The sequence below is a fragment of the Cyprinodon tularosa genome, unplaced genomic scaffold, assembly GCF_016077235.1.
Source record: "Cyprinodon tularosa strain WSP-4 unplaced genomic scaffold, ASM1607723v1 ctg134, whole genome shotgun sequence".
In the NCBI taxonomy this organism is placed as follows: domain Eukaryota; kingdom Metazoa; phylum Chordata; class Actinopteri; order Cyprinodontiformes; family Cyprinodontidae; genus Cyprinodon; species Cyprinodon tularosa.
The window spans coordinates 393,410-410,897 of record NW_024038158.1 but is presented as its reverse complement, the minus strand read 5'-3'; the positions used below and the strand labels follow the sequence as shown (position 1 = coordinate 410,897).

The following is a 17,488-nucleotide window of genomic DNA, read 5'->3' as shown; positions in this document are numbered from 1 at the left end:
GGATAGAAAACAGGACGAGCCAAACGGATCGAAACCTGATCATGAATAGAAACTCCACTATTTCATTCAACAAACTATATTTACATATCGACACAAAAGATTGAAACTCGATTCATGGATTGTCACGACTTCCTGAGATCTGTCTCATATATTTCGCGTGCCAAACAAATCGTGTTTACATTTATTTGTGTGGTTTTGGCATCACCAGGGTAACAGAGGAACGTACTCCAGACGAAGTCGCCTGAAGAGGTCCGATGGCAGCACCACATCCACAAGCTTCATCCTGAGACAGGTAGGAGCCTGGATTTCATTAGGAGGGAGCGGAGGGGGGTGGGACTCCTGTATTATCTCTTGGAATTTTGTTCTGCCTCCTGGATGTGTTGCAAGGTTATCAGTGGACCTTATCCAGACACTTTCTTTTATGGAGAAATACAAAATGTTTAACATTAGTCTCATTTGTATTAGTGGCATTTTTAAAATTATTTCTCTTTCCTGTAAATCAGGGCCGACAAACTAATCTATATTGATTCTTTTCAGTGTCTTTAGGTCTGTAAAAGAACCAGTTGCAGATGTATGAAATAAACCTTTGATTTAATCATTTTCTCTATGAAGAGCACACTGCTGTGGTATTTTTGAGTGTAACACTTTTAGCCACGCTGTACACTTTAAAAGAACATAAGCCTCTACTTTGTAACATATTGCTGTGACGTGCAGGGTTTGATTTAAGCTATTTTATAGAGCAAGTTTCTGATTTCTAGTTATTTTTTATATCAGTCATTTAAAGGTTTTATTTCCACAAATATTTGCAAATTTTGTTAAATTTTATTGTCCAGTAAAAAAAGATATTGTTTTCAGCAATATATTGTTTTCATATATATCTATCTATATATATATATATATATATATATATATATATATATATATATATATATATATATATATATATATATATATATATATATATATATATATATATATATGAAAACAATATATTGCTGAAAACAATATCTACAAGATAAAACAGTCTGGGAGTGGCATCTTATTGCTCCAGATGACTCACTGAATTCCCCATTAAGCTTCCCACTTATTGTTCATCTAGTTCATCTCCCTCCACCACTCAAACACACTGTCCTGTTCGGCAGATAGAAGCTGAAAACAATATATTTTGTGTGTATAGTATACATATATACATATAGTATATATATGTATAGTATAGTATACAGTAAGGGTAAAAATCTGCAGGGTACGAATAAAGAAAATCATCAACCAGTAAAGGTCTGGAGAAATTTTTAATTATAATCTGTTACTTTAAACAGAATTTAACACTGAAATAAAATGAGTCTTCTATGTATCCATGTTATACATTGAATTTTTAACTGAAAAAAGAAAATTTTAGATTTTAAACATAAAAAAAAAAAATTTGAATTTAAAAACTAAAGTGTGTTTTATCGTAGAGAACAACAATCTTTCAGTTCGGTATATAGACAATTTCCTGATTCATATATTTTATAAAACACCTGAACTGACCTTTTTTTTGTTTTTTTTCTTTTTTATGGCTTAATGAGAGCAGTGGGCTTTATGCTGCCCTGCAAGGCTTTAAACCTGGGTTTGAATGGAGACAAAGCCATTCTAAAGCACATATCAAGGTGCTCATTTTGAGCCTGGATCCTTATTTATTTTTGATTCTGTTCATGGTGGAGAATCCTGCTTCACAGTAGCAGGTTGAGCCAAACGTACTCGAAATGTGCAGGGTCATCTTTGAGCACACCATTTCACTTTTCTTTCACCAGTTCACGTTCTTCCAGCAGTCCACACTTCCTCTGCCACAGGTTTGCCTGCTGTGTCTAAAAATGGCTCTCCGCAGCAACCCAGACTGACACAGCTGATTGGATTATTTGTATCACCTGTAGCCTGGTCCCGGACGCTACGGAGGGCTTTACCATATTAACAGGAGAAGCGGCGCAAGTGAAATCAGACACTGTCGTCAGACAACATGTAGTAATTTATAAATGTTTTAAATCAGGTTGGGTCCGGATCCGGACCCCGGTCTGCTAATCTGTGGCATCTAGTATATAGTATCTTTATATATATATATTTTTTTTTTCTATATATTTTCTCAATTCTGCAGCTCTCTTCTTCTCGTTTTTGTTACTTATGCTTGTATTTCCATTTCTTTCTGAGCTGGGTTAGATGCTGGTTGCTTCAGAGTATCCACAAAATCCATCTTGAATATTATGCTTTGCTTGTTTACTAGGTTGGACCCATTTAACATGGACGTCCGCAACGTCGCCTCTGCAGAAACAGCGCGTGAACTTTAGACCCAAAGTAAATAAATATTTATAGCCTCTAGGCCTATAGATGCATAAGAGCTGAACTGTTAAAGTATTATTCTGCTCATTAAAGGATGTTTTAGGCATAAAAGGTCAAATAAAAAGATTATTTCCAAGATATTTTTCAGTTAAAACTTAGATGTCTCTTTAAATAGAAAAATTGTTTATACTAATTGTGACCCAAATGTTTATTAATGTTTATGGGTTATATTTGTATAATGATGTAATAAATGCATCATGATTAATCCAATTAACTGTTTCCATCCCTAAACGGAAGTAGCAAAACATGTAAATGAATATTCATTTTCTAACAACCGAGCTATAAGAGAATCCTTACAGCAACTTTATGAAAGCTGTTGTTTTGATAGTAACATTTCATTATATAGGGACCTTTTGAGAGTACATGAGCCCCAAGCTGGAGCGAAATTATTTAAAAAGTGACATTTTTACTGTAGATGTTTGGGATGAGCTGCTAACGTCCATCCCTATCATTCTAAGCTTTGACATCTAAATCCACAGTTGCAGAATATCCTGTCTGATTTCTGACCTATAGGCATCATTTCATGGCCCTCTTTTAGGAAGGAATTAATTTGGCATCAGACGATCTCTTGCTGAGATGTGAGCCTCTGTGTCCCTCTTTAGTTTAGGGTAATAAAATACAACCTGTATTTATGGTAACCTGGAAATCCGGCTAACAGCCCGATCTGTTAAGGTTCATTAATAATTTCCTATTCATAAAGGCTGCTGTGTTTGAATTCAGAGGCTACTTCCTCCTTTGTGCGTGCAACTATGAAAAAGATAAAAAAAAAAGAGCCCTCTGAATGAATAACCTTAGAAAACACAAAGGACTTACATTCGATTGTGCCTTCCTTTTAAAAAGTAGCATCATTTTAGCTTTACATTCCTGAGGCTGCTGCTTCTATTACATCTAATTCTATCCACACATTTTTAAAAACTGTCTGTACAGGAAGCATATTTTAATCAGAACATGCATTAATAATAGACCAGATGTTTTAACTGCAGGGTTCCTGCAGCAGGGAATCCGAAGGAAGGTGAGAAACGTGAAACAATAAGGAGGAAGACAACAAGCGGGACACAAAGAGGAGACCTGTATCAAAAGTCAACGAGGAGGACGGAGGTTGATATTAAAGCCGATGCTCACCGGTTGTCTTTATTAAACCCTCACTGGTTTCTGTAACACCCCCGCGGTGGTTTGTGTCACCGTCCGCGCGTTCGTCATCAGGTGAGAAGAGAAGCGAGTGGGCTCTCTTTGATTCCCTGGTGTATCCATAGTAACAGCTGCTACACCTCCCTCCTTTCATTACAAAATACAGTTATTTACAACAGAAACTCTCAGAGGAGGCTGAAACGTCTAAGTTCAGATGTAAATTGAATTAATATTTTCCCACAGTGTCCATGAAAAGCACCTTTTTAAGGTGGTTTCTCCAGGCTGCAGGATACGCTTTTCACTGGAAAGATGCTGCTGCACTAATTGAATTGGTGCTACCCGGCTAAAATGTTTGCTTAAGAAGTGAACATTGTTATAAAAATTAATAGTAAAAAAATACTCTTATTTAAACATTTGTATTTCATGGAAGAGTTCAGAAAAACAATCAGAAAGTGCTTGGTATTAAAATTATAATATACATGAACAATTTATTCATTCATTTTAGGACTGCTGCCCCCATGACAAGGTCCCAAATAAAGCGGAAGATGAAAAGTGCATATACAATTATAATAGTTAATTAATCCTTAGAAAATTCCTTAAATAATAAAGTAACTTTATATCTATTTATATCTATTTATATCTTCATAGTATGATAATGATGGTCTGAGCAAGACCCTTAACCCCACACTGCTCCCTGGGTGCAGCACAATGGCAGCCCACTGCTCCCCAGAGGGGATGGGTTAAAAGCAGAGAGTTAATTTCTCCATTGTGAGATCAACAAAGTTAAATTATTATAATATATTATGTAATGACATCATTTTCCATTTTTCTTTTCATATAGAAATATAACAGATCTGTATATATCTTGATATACACTCACCAGCCACTTTATTAGGTACACCTGTCCAACTGCTCAATAACACTTAATTTCTAAGCAGCCAATCACATGGCGGCAACTCAGTGCATTTAGGCATGTAGACATTGTCAAGACAATCTCCTGCAGTTCAAACCGAGCATCAGTATGGGGAAGAAAGGTGATTTGAGTGACTTTGAACGTGGCATGATTGTTGGTACCAGAAGGGCTGGTCTGAGTATTTCAGAAACTGCTGATCTACTGGGATTTTCACGCACAACCATCTCTAGGGTTTACAGAGAATGGTCCGAAAAAGAAAAAACATCCAGTGAGCGGCAGTTCTGTGGGCGGAAATGCCTTGTTGATGTCAGAGGTCAGAGGAGAATGGCCAGACTGGTTTGAGTTGATAGAAGGGCAACAGTGACTCAAATAACCACCCGTTACAACCAAGGTGGGCAGAAGAGCATCTCTGAACGCACAGTACGTCGAACTTTGAGGCAGATGGGTTACAGCAGCAGAAGACCACACCGGGTGCCACTCCTTGGACAATAGAAGCTTGGAAAAACATTGCCTGGTCTGATGATCTGAATTTGGCGTCTACAACATGAAAGCATGGATCCATCCTGCCTTGTATCAACGGTTCAGGCTGGTGGTGGTGGTGTCATGCTGTGGGGAATATTTTCTTGGCACTCTTTGGGCCCCTTGGTACCAACTGAGCATTGTTGCAACGCCACAGCCTACCTGAGTATTGTTGCTGACCATGTCCATCCCTTTATGACCACAATGTACCCAACTTCTGATGGCTACTTTCAGCAGGATAATGCGCCATGTCATAAAGCTGGAATCATCTCAGACTGGTTTCTTGAACATGACAATGAGTTCATTGTACTCAAATGGCCTCCACAGTCACCAGATCTCAATCCAATAGAGCATCTTTGGGATGTGGTGGAACGGGAGATTCGCATCATGGATGTGCAGCCGACAAATCTGCGGCAACTGTGTGATGCCATCATGTCAATATGGACCAAACTCCCTGAGGAATGCTTCCAGCACCTTGTTGAATCTATGCCACCAAGAATTGAGGCAGTTCTGAAGGCAAAAGGGGGTCCAACCCGTTACTAGCATGGGGTCCAAATGTGACTTTTTTTCTTATATTCGGTCCACTTTTCTGTTTTTTTTTATTTTACACGTTTATATATATAAAAATTTACATATTCTTTATTCCAACTTCCTTATGTTCTAGTAAATATTTTCAGTTAATCAATCAATAGTATTGCATGATTTTCCGTGTCCCTGAGGTATAAAAATGAAGAAACACACAGCCGCATTTCTATGAAATAGACTGGATGAGGATCTATTTGAACTTGTCACCATGAAGGATAACAGGAGAGCTTTCAATTGTCCCTCAGACGGTAATGGAAACAGTTCCCTGAAAGCTCTGTGCTTTGCTCAGATTCAATTAAGCTTTTTCTTTTTACCATCAAAGCAGTCTAGAATGTTAACCCACTCCCTTCGACAGAATTAATTATAGATTTAATTATTTCTAGAATAAATTTCCTTTTTGGGGTTTTCCAGTGATTTATTGAATGAATTCTGGACATTTTTTTTTTTCGCATCAAACCAGAATTCATGTTTCCATCAACTGCACCAGGCTGTGCAGCTCCTAAAGCCACAAAGCAGAGTCTGACCATGATGCTGCTCTAAATATTGCTTTGGGTTCTCTTCAGACCTCAGCGATGAGCTGTTGATATTTTCTGATGGTGCTCCTATGTTTCTAAAGCAGAGGTCTGCAAACTTTCAAATCCAGGGAGCCATTTTACCCAAAGCTCAGCTAAATAAAAATAATTTAAAGCGACAAATATCACATGACCTTTAAATAAAACACAACTCATTATTTTTGTTAAATATCTACCATAGGAAATCTGTTCTTGTTTCGTAAACAACAAATTGTTTGTATTTTTAGTTTTAACCCTTTAAATTAGATAATCAGTGTGATATTTTATTCCTAAAAATTCTGATTTATACAATCAGACATGTAGCAAACAGAAAATAACATCTGTATCACAAGATGTTCTGTTTATTCATGTGTGACCGGCCCGAGGGGGGCCCGGATGAGAGCCTTGGGGTCCGAAGCCCGGGGATGCACCTTAGTGTAGACCCCACAGGGCCAGGAGTTTTAGGCCCAGCCCTGCAGCCACTAGGAAATGGCCAGCGCCCACAGAAGTACCCAAACCTAGAGAACCATCAGACACAGGCACCTCTCATTGGCCGGGACTATAACAGGAGATCGAGACAGTCCCGCACAGACCTAAGATGTTGCAGTAGGTGGGGGGGATAGGCAATTACTCAACCTGACAAGTAGATAAATTCACATTCATCCAGTCACATTCACATGATCCCACCCTTGCACCTGAAAAAATCAGTTGTTGTGGAGAATTTTGTGGGTATGGCGAGTGGGAAAGAACAGGAGTTGGAAGACGCGCCAGCAGCACTTTAGAGGTCTGCTGTATGGGACCACTTTGCATTTAGAGTGACACATGATGACGGTGGAAAGAAAGTTGTAGATAAAAGTGCAACACGTTTTGTTTATGCTAACAGCAACATGACCAACATGTCATGCTAACCCCGAAATCCCTCATACTCTGTCAGCGCTCCATCCCGCTCCGCTCCAGACCGCCTGCACAAAGCAAAGCCTAAAGCCTCCACTGTGGCTCCCGTCCGCTCCGCTCTGAGTTCCTTGGAGATGGTAGAGAGCATGCGCGAGATGATTAAATTCAAAGCAGCAAAACATACGGTAATGATCCAGGGTTTCCGCGGATCATTTAAAATAATTACAATCCATTATTTTTTGGGGGATTTTTTCATTAATTTCATGAATTTTTATGGGATTTTGGTGTAACAATCAACATATACCGAATCGAACTGAACCGAAAACCGTGACCACGAAACCGTGAATCAAACCGAACCGTGGATTTTGTTAACCGTTCCACCCCTAACCTACATAGATATATACCAGCACTCTAAAGAGACACGGACAGCGGCAGACTTCTATCATATTCTTACACTCCTCATGCATACACTATTCTCCCAGGTCTAGGGACCAATCTACCAGACCCAGTAGGAAATCCCTGACAATGTGCATATGCATGCATGCATAGAAACAAAAAGCTAAATTGATAGAAAATGGGTGATTCATATTAGAATGCAGAATAATCAGAATTAAATGTATATTGTCTTAAAGGTCTGCAAATAAACAGAATTTAAAGCTGGGGAAAAAAAGCTCAAAGTAAAATAAAGAGAATTTTGTCCTCTGATTTTTCAAAATGCACGACAATACACAGACCAGGTAGTCTTTTTCCTCTATCACTGGACTGTAGTGGTCCTCTGCTTGCCCTGCTGACACAGACAGATGCTTCTGTGAGTAGCTGGTGTGCAGATGTCGGATCAGTTTCTGGGCCAGTCTCTAGTCTACTTAAAAAGAGGACACAGCAGCAGATGTTCACCATGGAGTAATCTCAAGCCGCTGCTCTGAAATAGCACAGATAACCTTTTGCTTGTCTTTGACTTTTCAGTATTCATTTATCAGCTTTGGGAGCGACTTATATTTAAGTTTATAGAGCAGAGCTCATTTATTTGTTTCCCTTGTTGAGATGTGTCCATTATCACAACTGAATCTTAATTTTGACCTAGTTTTGTTCTGTTTACCGTCTAGAAAATGATAAGAAGTGGACTTCACACTGCTTATCCCTGACTATTTAGGCCAACCAGCTAAACTCTGCAGCAGCTTGAGAATTGTAGGAAGCACTGATGCTACAAATGCCTGCATGTACCCAGCAATCTGTGAGCTCTTCCTGAGTAAATCAATCCCTCTGCCCCCAAATAAAGACCATTAAGTCTTTCCTCTTCCTTAAAAGAAGAGGAAAAGGAATAGAAATGTTTAGGTGTTGCAAAAAAGTTGTTATAATTTTCCTTAGGTATTTCCTGAATTGATATTTCTAGACTTTTTGGTTTCTACACGGACAAAAATAAAGCAACCGCTTTTGGCATTTACTTAATCATATTTAATTACTTTAACACAATTGTTTTATGTCGTACCCTGCTAAAATCAAACAATTGTGTGAAAGTAACTAAATATAATTAAGTAAATGCCAAAATTCATAAACCCATTGTGATTAATAAATGTGTTAGTCTTACTCAATTTCAACTCAACTGACTTTTATTCCTAAATCTGTGATTCCTATTTGTGATTTTTTGATCTGTACATGCAGATTTTTTATTTGTATTCATTCATTTCTGATTCCTACTAGTATATTAGTTTCTTGAGTTTATAAACTTGTGTTTGATTTGTTATTTGTATATGAAGTGTTCTTATTCGTGTTCATACATTTCAGATTTTTTTTACTGATACATTTTTTACTACTAGAGTAAATTTGTTACATACAAATTTTAGTCATGTTAGGGAATTGCACTCCCTAATTTGTGATTTAAACTTGTGAAATCTTGATTTGTACTCGTCAATTTGTAATTTTAAAAGAAAGATAAAGAAGAAAATTCATAAATGATCATCTGTGAAATTAGGCCTAAAGAAAATGGATTCCTGAAACAGTGCTGCACATTAAAAGCGGTTTGGCATTTGAAAATATTTATTCCAACCTTAAAGAAGTCAAATTTGTAGTTGGACAGAATACCAAAACTTGACATTAACATCTGCAGTTTGCTCTGAATTTAGATCACCTTCTGTTTACTTTTGATTCATATGTTTTTGCACAATAGCATATTTAAGCTAGAAGATGGAATCTGTGTTCTGCATATTTGATGCATCTTTACTCTTACCTGTCTTCCTGCAAAGGTGACGTATTTCCTTGCTGAATATAGGGTATGTTTATTGCATTTTTTCCATAAGAAAAGTCTAATTGTGGAAAAGCTTGGATAAAGTGAGAACTGCTGGAATCCCAGCACTACTGTCCACCTAGAAGAGTTTTTTTCATTGATATGCAGGTAGAGTTTATTAAGAGAGAAAGAAGCCTGTTTTACAATATAGATATATAATTCTCAAGCCCGCATGGAAAAAGTCATACCTTCTCTAGAAAAGGTTTATGGTCAAATGAAATCTATGTGGCTGTTTAGCTTTAATAGCTTTAGACATGGTTGGTGGCATCAGTGTGAGGTTTTCAAACCTAAGAATGATATACATGCTTAGAAGCATAGTGTTAGAAGATCATGCTGAGGGGCTCTTTTCCTGTTAGTTTTACTCATTCACTACTAATAAATGATGACTACTTGCATCAAAGCAACATTTAAATTGTGGGAGAGGTATAACCTTAGTTTATTGAAAGTTTATGTTTTGGATTACAGTTTGAAACCACTTTGTGGTTAATAGGAATTTTTTTTGCAGGGGATTAATAAATGTATGTTGTTGAATGTAGGTCTAAAACTTAGCCATGTAATGTAGAGCTAATTGTTTCCCATAGTTTGTGACGTTTTTCGAAGAAAGGTAGAGAGTAAAGGTTTCTTAATATTGCCCTTTTGTTTAGTTTGCTTAAAACAAGATACCACAAGAGGGTGCTGTTACTCTACTTTTATATATGTATTAACATGGATCTAACAAATAGGTCCTGATGTTTTATTTTTATTTTGTTTTTTAAACTTTCTTTAGGTTTGTGTGTTTCCCCTGTGAGTGCATTAAAAAAACACACACACACAAAAAAAAAGATTTACAAAACATATAACAGCTAGTAAAGAAGGCCTGTAATTCAGTTTTTTCATTGCAGCCCAATATGCCAGAGAGGGTTGTGTTTTGTTATCGTAGTAACTCAATTAGTGCTCATGGCAATTGTTAAAGCTACAGTGTGTAACTTTTAGCGACATCTAGCGGTCAGACTGCAGACTGCAGCAACATGAACATCTCCCCCCCACCGCTTCTCCCCCCCAATAGTACGGCGAGCGTTACGGGACAAAATGTCTTCAACGACGTCGGAATCACCTACCTTCTCAAGTGATGAGGTTTGTTTACATAGATAATTTTACAGATAGTATTTCATTAGTCTGTGTAGGGTATAGATTTCATGTAGACTTAAGATAATAAATATACCCGTTATTTTTTCTACATCGTTGTAACGTTTGGCTGTGAAGTTTGTTGGCTCTGCGCTGCCGTAGCGCAAAGATGTCTGCCTCCATGGCTGCAAGACCCGCTCCTATGTAATTATAAATAACGAATTCTAAGGCAACGCAAATATTAAGGTTAAGAGGCTGAGCTCGTAGATGATGATAAAATAACATAGTTATGTATAATATATTACATTTCTGACTGTATATCCCTGTAATTATTACACACAGTAGCTTTAATGGTCCAGTAGCCATAATAAACCATTACGGTGATAAGGGGTGTCATTGTCTGCACTCTCTTTGTGTGTGAATGCTGAGTCTTTATTCGTTTAATAATGTTTTACCAAAGACATAAGACTTAAGGAAATCAAACTGTTGCTGTTCTCCCCTTGTGGACTTTTGAGTTTGAGTTTCTTTTTAATATTTCAGTTCCAATTTGATTTATGTTATATTGTGTTTTCTTGTTTATTTCATTTTGTGTTATATTTATGCAGTCTTTTATTTTTTGAGTAGCTCTCTTTTGCCCTCTTGTGCCAGTCTCCTCCTAGCTCCCTACTTGAGTCTTCTCTCCACACCTGCTCCCAATCTGCCAATTAGCCTGGTCTTTGTTCAGTCTCCTATTTATACTCCTCCTCCTCAGTTACTGTTAGCTGATTCCTCATTGTTTCTTAGTTCCTCATGTGTGTTTTCCCTGATGCATCCTGGATTTTGGTTTTCAGGTTGTTGTTTTTTTGTGAAGTTTTGCTTCTGTTTCCTTTGGATCATAATTAAATCTGCAAAACTGATCTCTGCCTCCTTCCGTCTCTGCATTTGGGTCCTCAACTAGTGATGGTGAGATGAGGCCTCATGAGGCATTGAACCGTTTGGCCAAATTGCTTCAACGATCCCCACAGTTCATGAGGCCTCATGTGAACATGTCACCACCTACTGGTGAAGTGCAGAACTACAGTTAGTAATATAACCTGTGATTTTTTTGCAATATTGCTTTTTTTTTCTCCATATAAGTTAATTTGAAATTGTTAGTATTTGGTCTGTATAATTAAATCTTTACAATTTTTGTGTGTAAAATGCCTTAGAAGTGAAAAATAATTTAAGGTACACTGTTTTCTGCCATTTTAGTGAAATAAGCTCAAGCAGACAGCGAAAGTCTTTGTGCAATAATGAGAAAATGAAAGGTGTTTGTCATTTTTATTTAAACATAATAGTTTTTCCACAGTTTTTGGTTTTAATCGGGTTGGAAGTTATGTTTTCAACCTGTCTTTTGGTTAAACTCTAGCCTGACGTAGTCCGACTCAATTCTAGTCAGAATATGAGTCTGATACTGCTCCATAGAGCTGTGATTATGGGGCGTGTTTCGAATGAACCAGGAAAAAAAATGCCTCTGCATTCAATTGGATAGACCTACAACCAATAGGAGCAACGGAGTGCGTGACGTATGTTAAGCGACCAAGGGAGCCAGCTGATAAATTAAACTTTTGCCGAATCCCATAGGAAGGACGCCAAAAACATCTTTTTTTTTTTCAACAAATGCCTTGATCGCGTTTCTCTGTTCCTCTTTTAAAATTAATTTGCTGTCGATATCTTCTAGAACAGACCTAATAGCAGAATCTACTCACCTCAACTCTCCGGCAGCAGCCATTGTTGTTGTCACCCAAGCGCGCTTTGGTCACGTGGTTGATTACGTTCCTGTTGATCATCTGTCCATCATCGTATAAAGCCCGCCCTGACAATTTGATTGGCCCGCCAGATATTGTGCGAGCATACTCCCGCTACTATTGAGCAATGCCAGACCGAACTTCCCGACCTCAAATCTAATCTAAAGCTATGGCAACCAATACAAATTAGTCACATTGGCCAAAATGCTTGTGTTTTATCGCAACTTTTAAAAGTATGAGGTGGGTCTTGAACCAACAACCCACAGATTGGAAATCAATTTCGCACAACAAACACCACTAAGTGAAATATGTGCAGAAAGCAATACTACTTAGAGATGCTTTTAACTGATGTCTTTTTTCCTGAAAAAAAATGAGCAAATCACAGAAATATTTAGCCTTTGATTTCAACAAGTGCTTCTTTGTAGGAACATTTTCATCAAATCAAGGCATGATGAACACCCGCCCACATTACAACTCCTTGACCAATCGGCATCGGGTATGTCCATCTCAGCTCCCTGCTTTGTCCTTGCAGTAAAAATCTCTCCCCGCAGCACAGAAAGTGTATTTATAAAAAGTAGCTTTGAGTTATCCAGTTGTAGTAGCGAGTTGCGTTAAATGCCAAGTGATGTAATGGCATTAACAGTGTGTAAAAACTGATTTGTAAGATTACTTAAATGAAAAAAACAAACTAACGCATTTCGCCAGTGACAGTAAAGCTGTTTCATGTACAAAATTGATTAAAATCAATTGTTCTGAAGTCTTCACATCCATTGTTCAATTTGCTTGGTTTTAGTTCCTCTTAATGTTCTTGGGAGACATCATTTTAAAAGATTCCTTAAATATTTCTATCCATGGTAGAGTCAAAAACTGAATATAAATGTGTGGAATGCATTTGTTCACGATCAATATTTTTATAGAGAAAGAGTACCGACACTAGAGAAACATTTATTATATCCTGACTGGAAGTAGTTCCAAATCTCAGGGTGGACTATTTTATTTTATGCAAAAATGCCCTCAAAATATAATCAGTTTAAAAGTTTGTTGAATTCTAAACTTAGCAATTCTGATCATAAAGAAATTTAGTTTAAATTGTAGTTGAAATATGGCTAGTTACAGTTGCCTTTTGTATTTCTGCTTCTGTCTCCTTGAGCCCCGTTCGGCCTCGGCAGATGGCCGCTCACACTCAGCCTGATTCTGCTGGAGGTTCTTCCTGTTCAAAGGGAGTTTTTCCTCTCCACTGGCGCTGCGAACATGCTTAGTGTGAGGGATGCATGCGAGTCAATGAGTCGATGCAATCAACTGGTTTTCCTTAGATAGAAAACCGAATCAATTTTAATGTTTGATCTGTTGAACTGTAAAGTGCCTTGAGATGACACGTGTTGTGAATTTGCGCTATAGAAATAAACTGAATTGAATTGAATTAAACCTCTTTCACCTTCTTTCCCACTCTCTTTGACTGTAGGTATAAAGTGTCAATCTGTTCACTCTAAACGTGTACAGTAGGCCTTGTTTATTATATGCTACACAATCAATAACTGTTACAAATGGTAATAGATCGCTTTAATGGTCCTATTGTGTCCACGCAGCTGTAAGGATGTGAGTAGTTCCTGTAACACACCGTCAGGGTCGATATCATCAGTCCTGTCTCCTGTTTAAAGTATCATCGCTCAGCCTGTTCACCTCTGCATGTGTAAATTAAATGTCAGTCTTTGCAAATGGTTGTCTATTTTAGGAGATTACCTCACACACATACACACCCACACATCTTGTTGCTTAATGATGCTCTCAGGCTTCAAAGACCCCTCCCTCCCTCTCTCTCTCTCTCTCTCTCTCTCTCTCTCTCTCTCTCTCTCTCTCTCTCTCTCTTCCCCTTACTCACAGCCTGGCCATGCTGACTGGAGTCCCTGTCAGCCAATGGTAGGGCAGCATCCCGGTGCTGCCATCAGCCAGTGCAGAAGGAAGCAATTGGCTGGAGCTATCAGAGCTCTGAATGCAGGTGAAACGGCAGGTCTGGGAATAGCTAGTCTGCCTTAGGATGGGAATGGATACTTATTCAAGCTGTAGGTTTTAAAGTTCTGTTTAATATCAAGAAAGAGAAGAGCTCCTCGTTTTCTTTTTGTATGTTGCCGCTCTGTTGTGGTGTGGGCTCAACGCTTTCTACCTTCATGTGGAGAAAGAGGCTGTCGGTGTGCTTTTTGGGTCCTCTTGCCTTCTCGTCCATCCTCTCTGGATAAGGTCTTCTGCACTAGAGATCCGCTTCCTGGAATCTTAGTCCTCCATGTACGATAACCTCTACCTTCATGGCTTTGAAGACTCGGAGGCGGTAAGTGGTCGGGCTGGTCTGGCATTTAGAAACCGTCATGTTCTCATGCATCGTTGGCAGGCTGGTCCTTTCTAAAACACCCACGCTGAAAGATGAGTCCTGAGGGGGGCTAAGGATGTATCAGACTTTTGGAGATTAGAAGAGGCTGTGAAGGGTTTGGTAGATTCTGTCAGTTTGCTTCTTAATCAGCCTAACCCACAATTTTCCACTTGTACTTTGGACCAAATGACAGTTTCTCAGTCTGTCTAAGGTTTCATGTCAGTTTTGGGATTTCTTCCATCTGGTGAAAAATGTGGAGCATTATGTGGAATAAAAATGTGTGTGTGGTTTAAAGATGCCCCCGTGTGGGATAAGCATGATGGAAAATGGATGGATGGATGATTTAAAAATGCTTGGAAAGGCAATAAACATCAGAGCGGCTGGCTGGAGGAAGGGAGGAGGGAATCCCACTGAGGTAGAGTCTGCTGAGACCGAGCCCCTTCTGTAATTCCACCTGACGCTCTGGCTGCATCCCGTTCAGGAGAAGCACTCTGACCCATCCACTGTTCACACAGGAGATGGAGATTCTTCTGCCTTGCAAGAATAGCTTGTCAATTAGAAAAATATTCTCATTTCGTGTATGTCCATAGTGCTTTTTTTTTCTTTTAACAAACAACTCTTTGACTTGCACTCTGGTGTTATGTTATATTTGAGCAAAAGAAAAGTAGGAGGCACTAAGATTTTAGTTCTTTTACATCAGACTGGATAAAAAAAAACTCCTGGGTGTCTGTGCTTGTTGTAAATCTCTGAGGAGGATGCAACATAGATGCAGTTCCTTAAAAATGCATTATACCCCATTAACTTTTCTGCATATCGTCACATTAAGATCACAATAAGGTGCTAAAAAGAGGAAAAGTTGCATGGGGTATATATTGCGTCCAAATATAACGGTTGATCGAGAAAAAAAGAATTGGGCATAGATATAAGGTGACTTGGATTTGGTGTTGTACATTAAAGTGCCACCAGGTAAGGAACAACATTGAGGTAGTGAGATAACTATAACAACTGAAGTTTCTTATTTAACAGGATTATTGCACAGGCTATTAAATAGTAATTGTATTTTAGTTTTGCACAAATTATTGCAGTTATAGTGCCACATTGTAAAGTCTGATGGCAGCAGGGATGAATGATCTGCAGTAGCGCTCTTTTTGACACACAGGGTGTAAGAGTCTTTCACTAAATGAGCTGCTCAGCTCCTCTACAGTCTGGTGCAGAGGGTGGAAGGTGTTGTCCATGAGGATGTAAGCTTGGACACCACCATCCTCTCAGCCACTTCCTCCACCGAGTCCAGAGTAAAGCCTAGAACAGAACAGCCTTTTTCACCAGTTTGTTCAGTCTCTTTCTGTCCCACTCTGCGCTGCCAGGTGCCCAGCAGATAACAGCGTAGAGGAGGGCTGATGCCACCACAGAATCATAGGTTTTAAGCAGGGGTCTGCTAACAGCAAGGACCTCAGCCTCCTCAGGAGGTGGAGGCAGCTCTGGCCCTTCTTGTAAAGGACGTCGGTGTTATGAGTCCAGTCCAGTTTATTATTGATGTGTACAGCCAGGTATTTAAAACTCTCCAGAGTTTCTATGTCCTTCCCCTGGATGTTCATGGGGGAGTGAGGTGGGGGTCTTCTCCTAACTCCTCCAGAACAACTATTGGCGCACTCCGTAATAATAATTTAGTCAGTTTGAGCAGTTTAATATCTGACACTCAGCAATGATTATAAACATTTGTTAAATTACACTTAAGCAGTAACTTAAGTATGGCGTGAGATAACCATCTATAAAGGCGTATGCGCTGATGCCTGAATTTCAAAATTTAACGTCAACAATATGCACAAATGTGTTTTGTTTGTTCCTTGTTGTTAGCTCACTAAAAATGCAATATCAGATCCTCATTTGTGAGAATACAAGTTAAAAGGTTATGAAAAGCTGCAACTTTGCAACAATAGAAGTATAAATCACAAATTTAGAAATGTATGAACAAAAATCACAAATCTAGATTTTTTATTTCTATTTTTTAAATTTGTGGTTTGCATATGGAAATGTGTCACTCGTACTCATACATTTGTGATTTCTACTCGTAAATTTGTAATTCTTCATATGAATTTGTGAATTGCATTTGTACATTCGTGATTTTTGCTCTTAAATCTGATTCTCACTCATAAATTTGAGATTCATAATCCTAATCTTGTGATTTGTACACATTAATTTGTGATTTCTACTGGTTAATTTGTGATTCCTCTATGTGGATTCTTGCTTTGTATTTGTAAATGAGTGTTTCCTGCTCATAATTTTTTGATTCTTACGAATGTGAGATATTTGCATGTAAAAACTGTTACTCGTAAATGTATAAATTCTGACTGTATTGTTGTAACTGTAAATTTTATTCATAACTTCAAAACTTGTATTCTCACAAATGAGGATCTGATGTCACATGCTTCTATGAGCTGATAAAAAGGTACAAACATTTAGAAATAGACTTTCATTTAGAAATAGACTTTCATTTAGAAATAGACTTTCATTTAGAAATAGAGACACCATGCACACCTTTTTATTGGCATCCATCTTACCCCTTACACATTCTTCTACGACCTAATGCATCAGTGTATGTTTTTAACTCTTTTTGACTCTTATCATTTCACAGTCCTTAGGTTCTGGTTCCCACACAGTTAAGGCTCCTGTTATCCAAACAGATCCATATTTAGTTCTGCCCTGACAGTTCTGCAGGAGCTGTCTTTCAGGGTCTTCCGGTGCTTGTGGTTTGCTATCAGCATTTGTCATTCACTTGTCAGGGTCTGGCTCCCTTTAGTAAGTGACACTTCATCAAGAAAGGGCTGATGCTCTGGGAAGATAAAACAAACAGAGGTATTCACTTTATCCCAACTTGTGTTACTTGTTGTGAGTTGCTGTTGCTGAGAATTTAGCTAGCATAATTTCATATAAAAAAAGGAAATAATGATCAAGTCTTTAAATTGAGAACATTTCAAGGCTTTCAACAGAATCACCAGTGGCACCTTTGCTGACCCT

General features: G+C 38.3%; 1 protein-coding gene across 3 annotated transcripts in view; it reads left to right on the top strand.

The window, feature by feature from the left end:
• cacnb4a (calcium channel, voltage-dependent, beta 4a subunit) overlaps positions 1–17,488 on the top strand; it is a 68,663-nt gene that overhangs the window by 3,507 nt on the left and 47,668 nt on the right. For 2 of the 3 annotated variants that reach the window (XM_038277732.1, XM_038277731.1), the window contains exon 2: positions 209–292. In XM_038277732.1, coding sequence (XP_038133660.1) covers positions 209–292 — 84 coding nt within the window. Of the gene's footprint in view, positions 1–208; positions 293–14,026; positions 14,435–17,488 lie in introns of those variants that run through there. The other variant, XM_038277734.1, reaches the window with a different exon arrangement.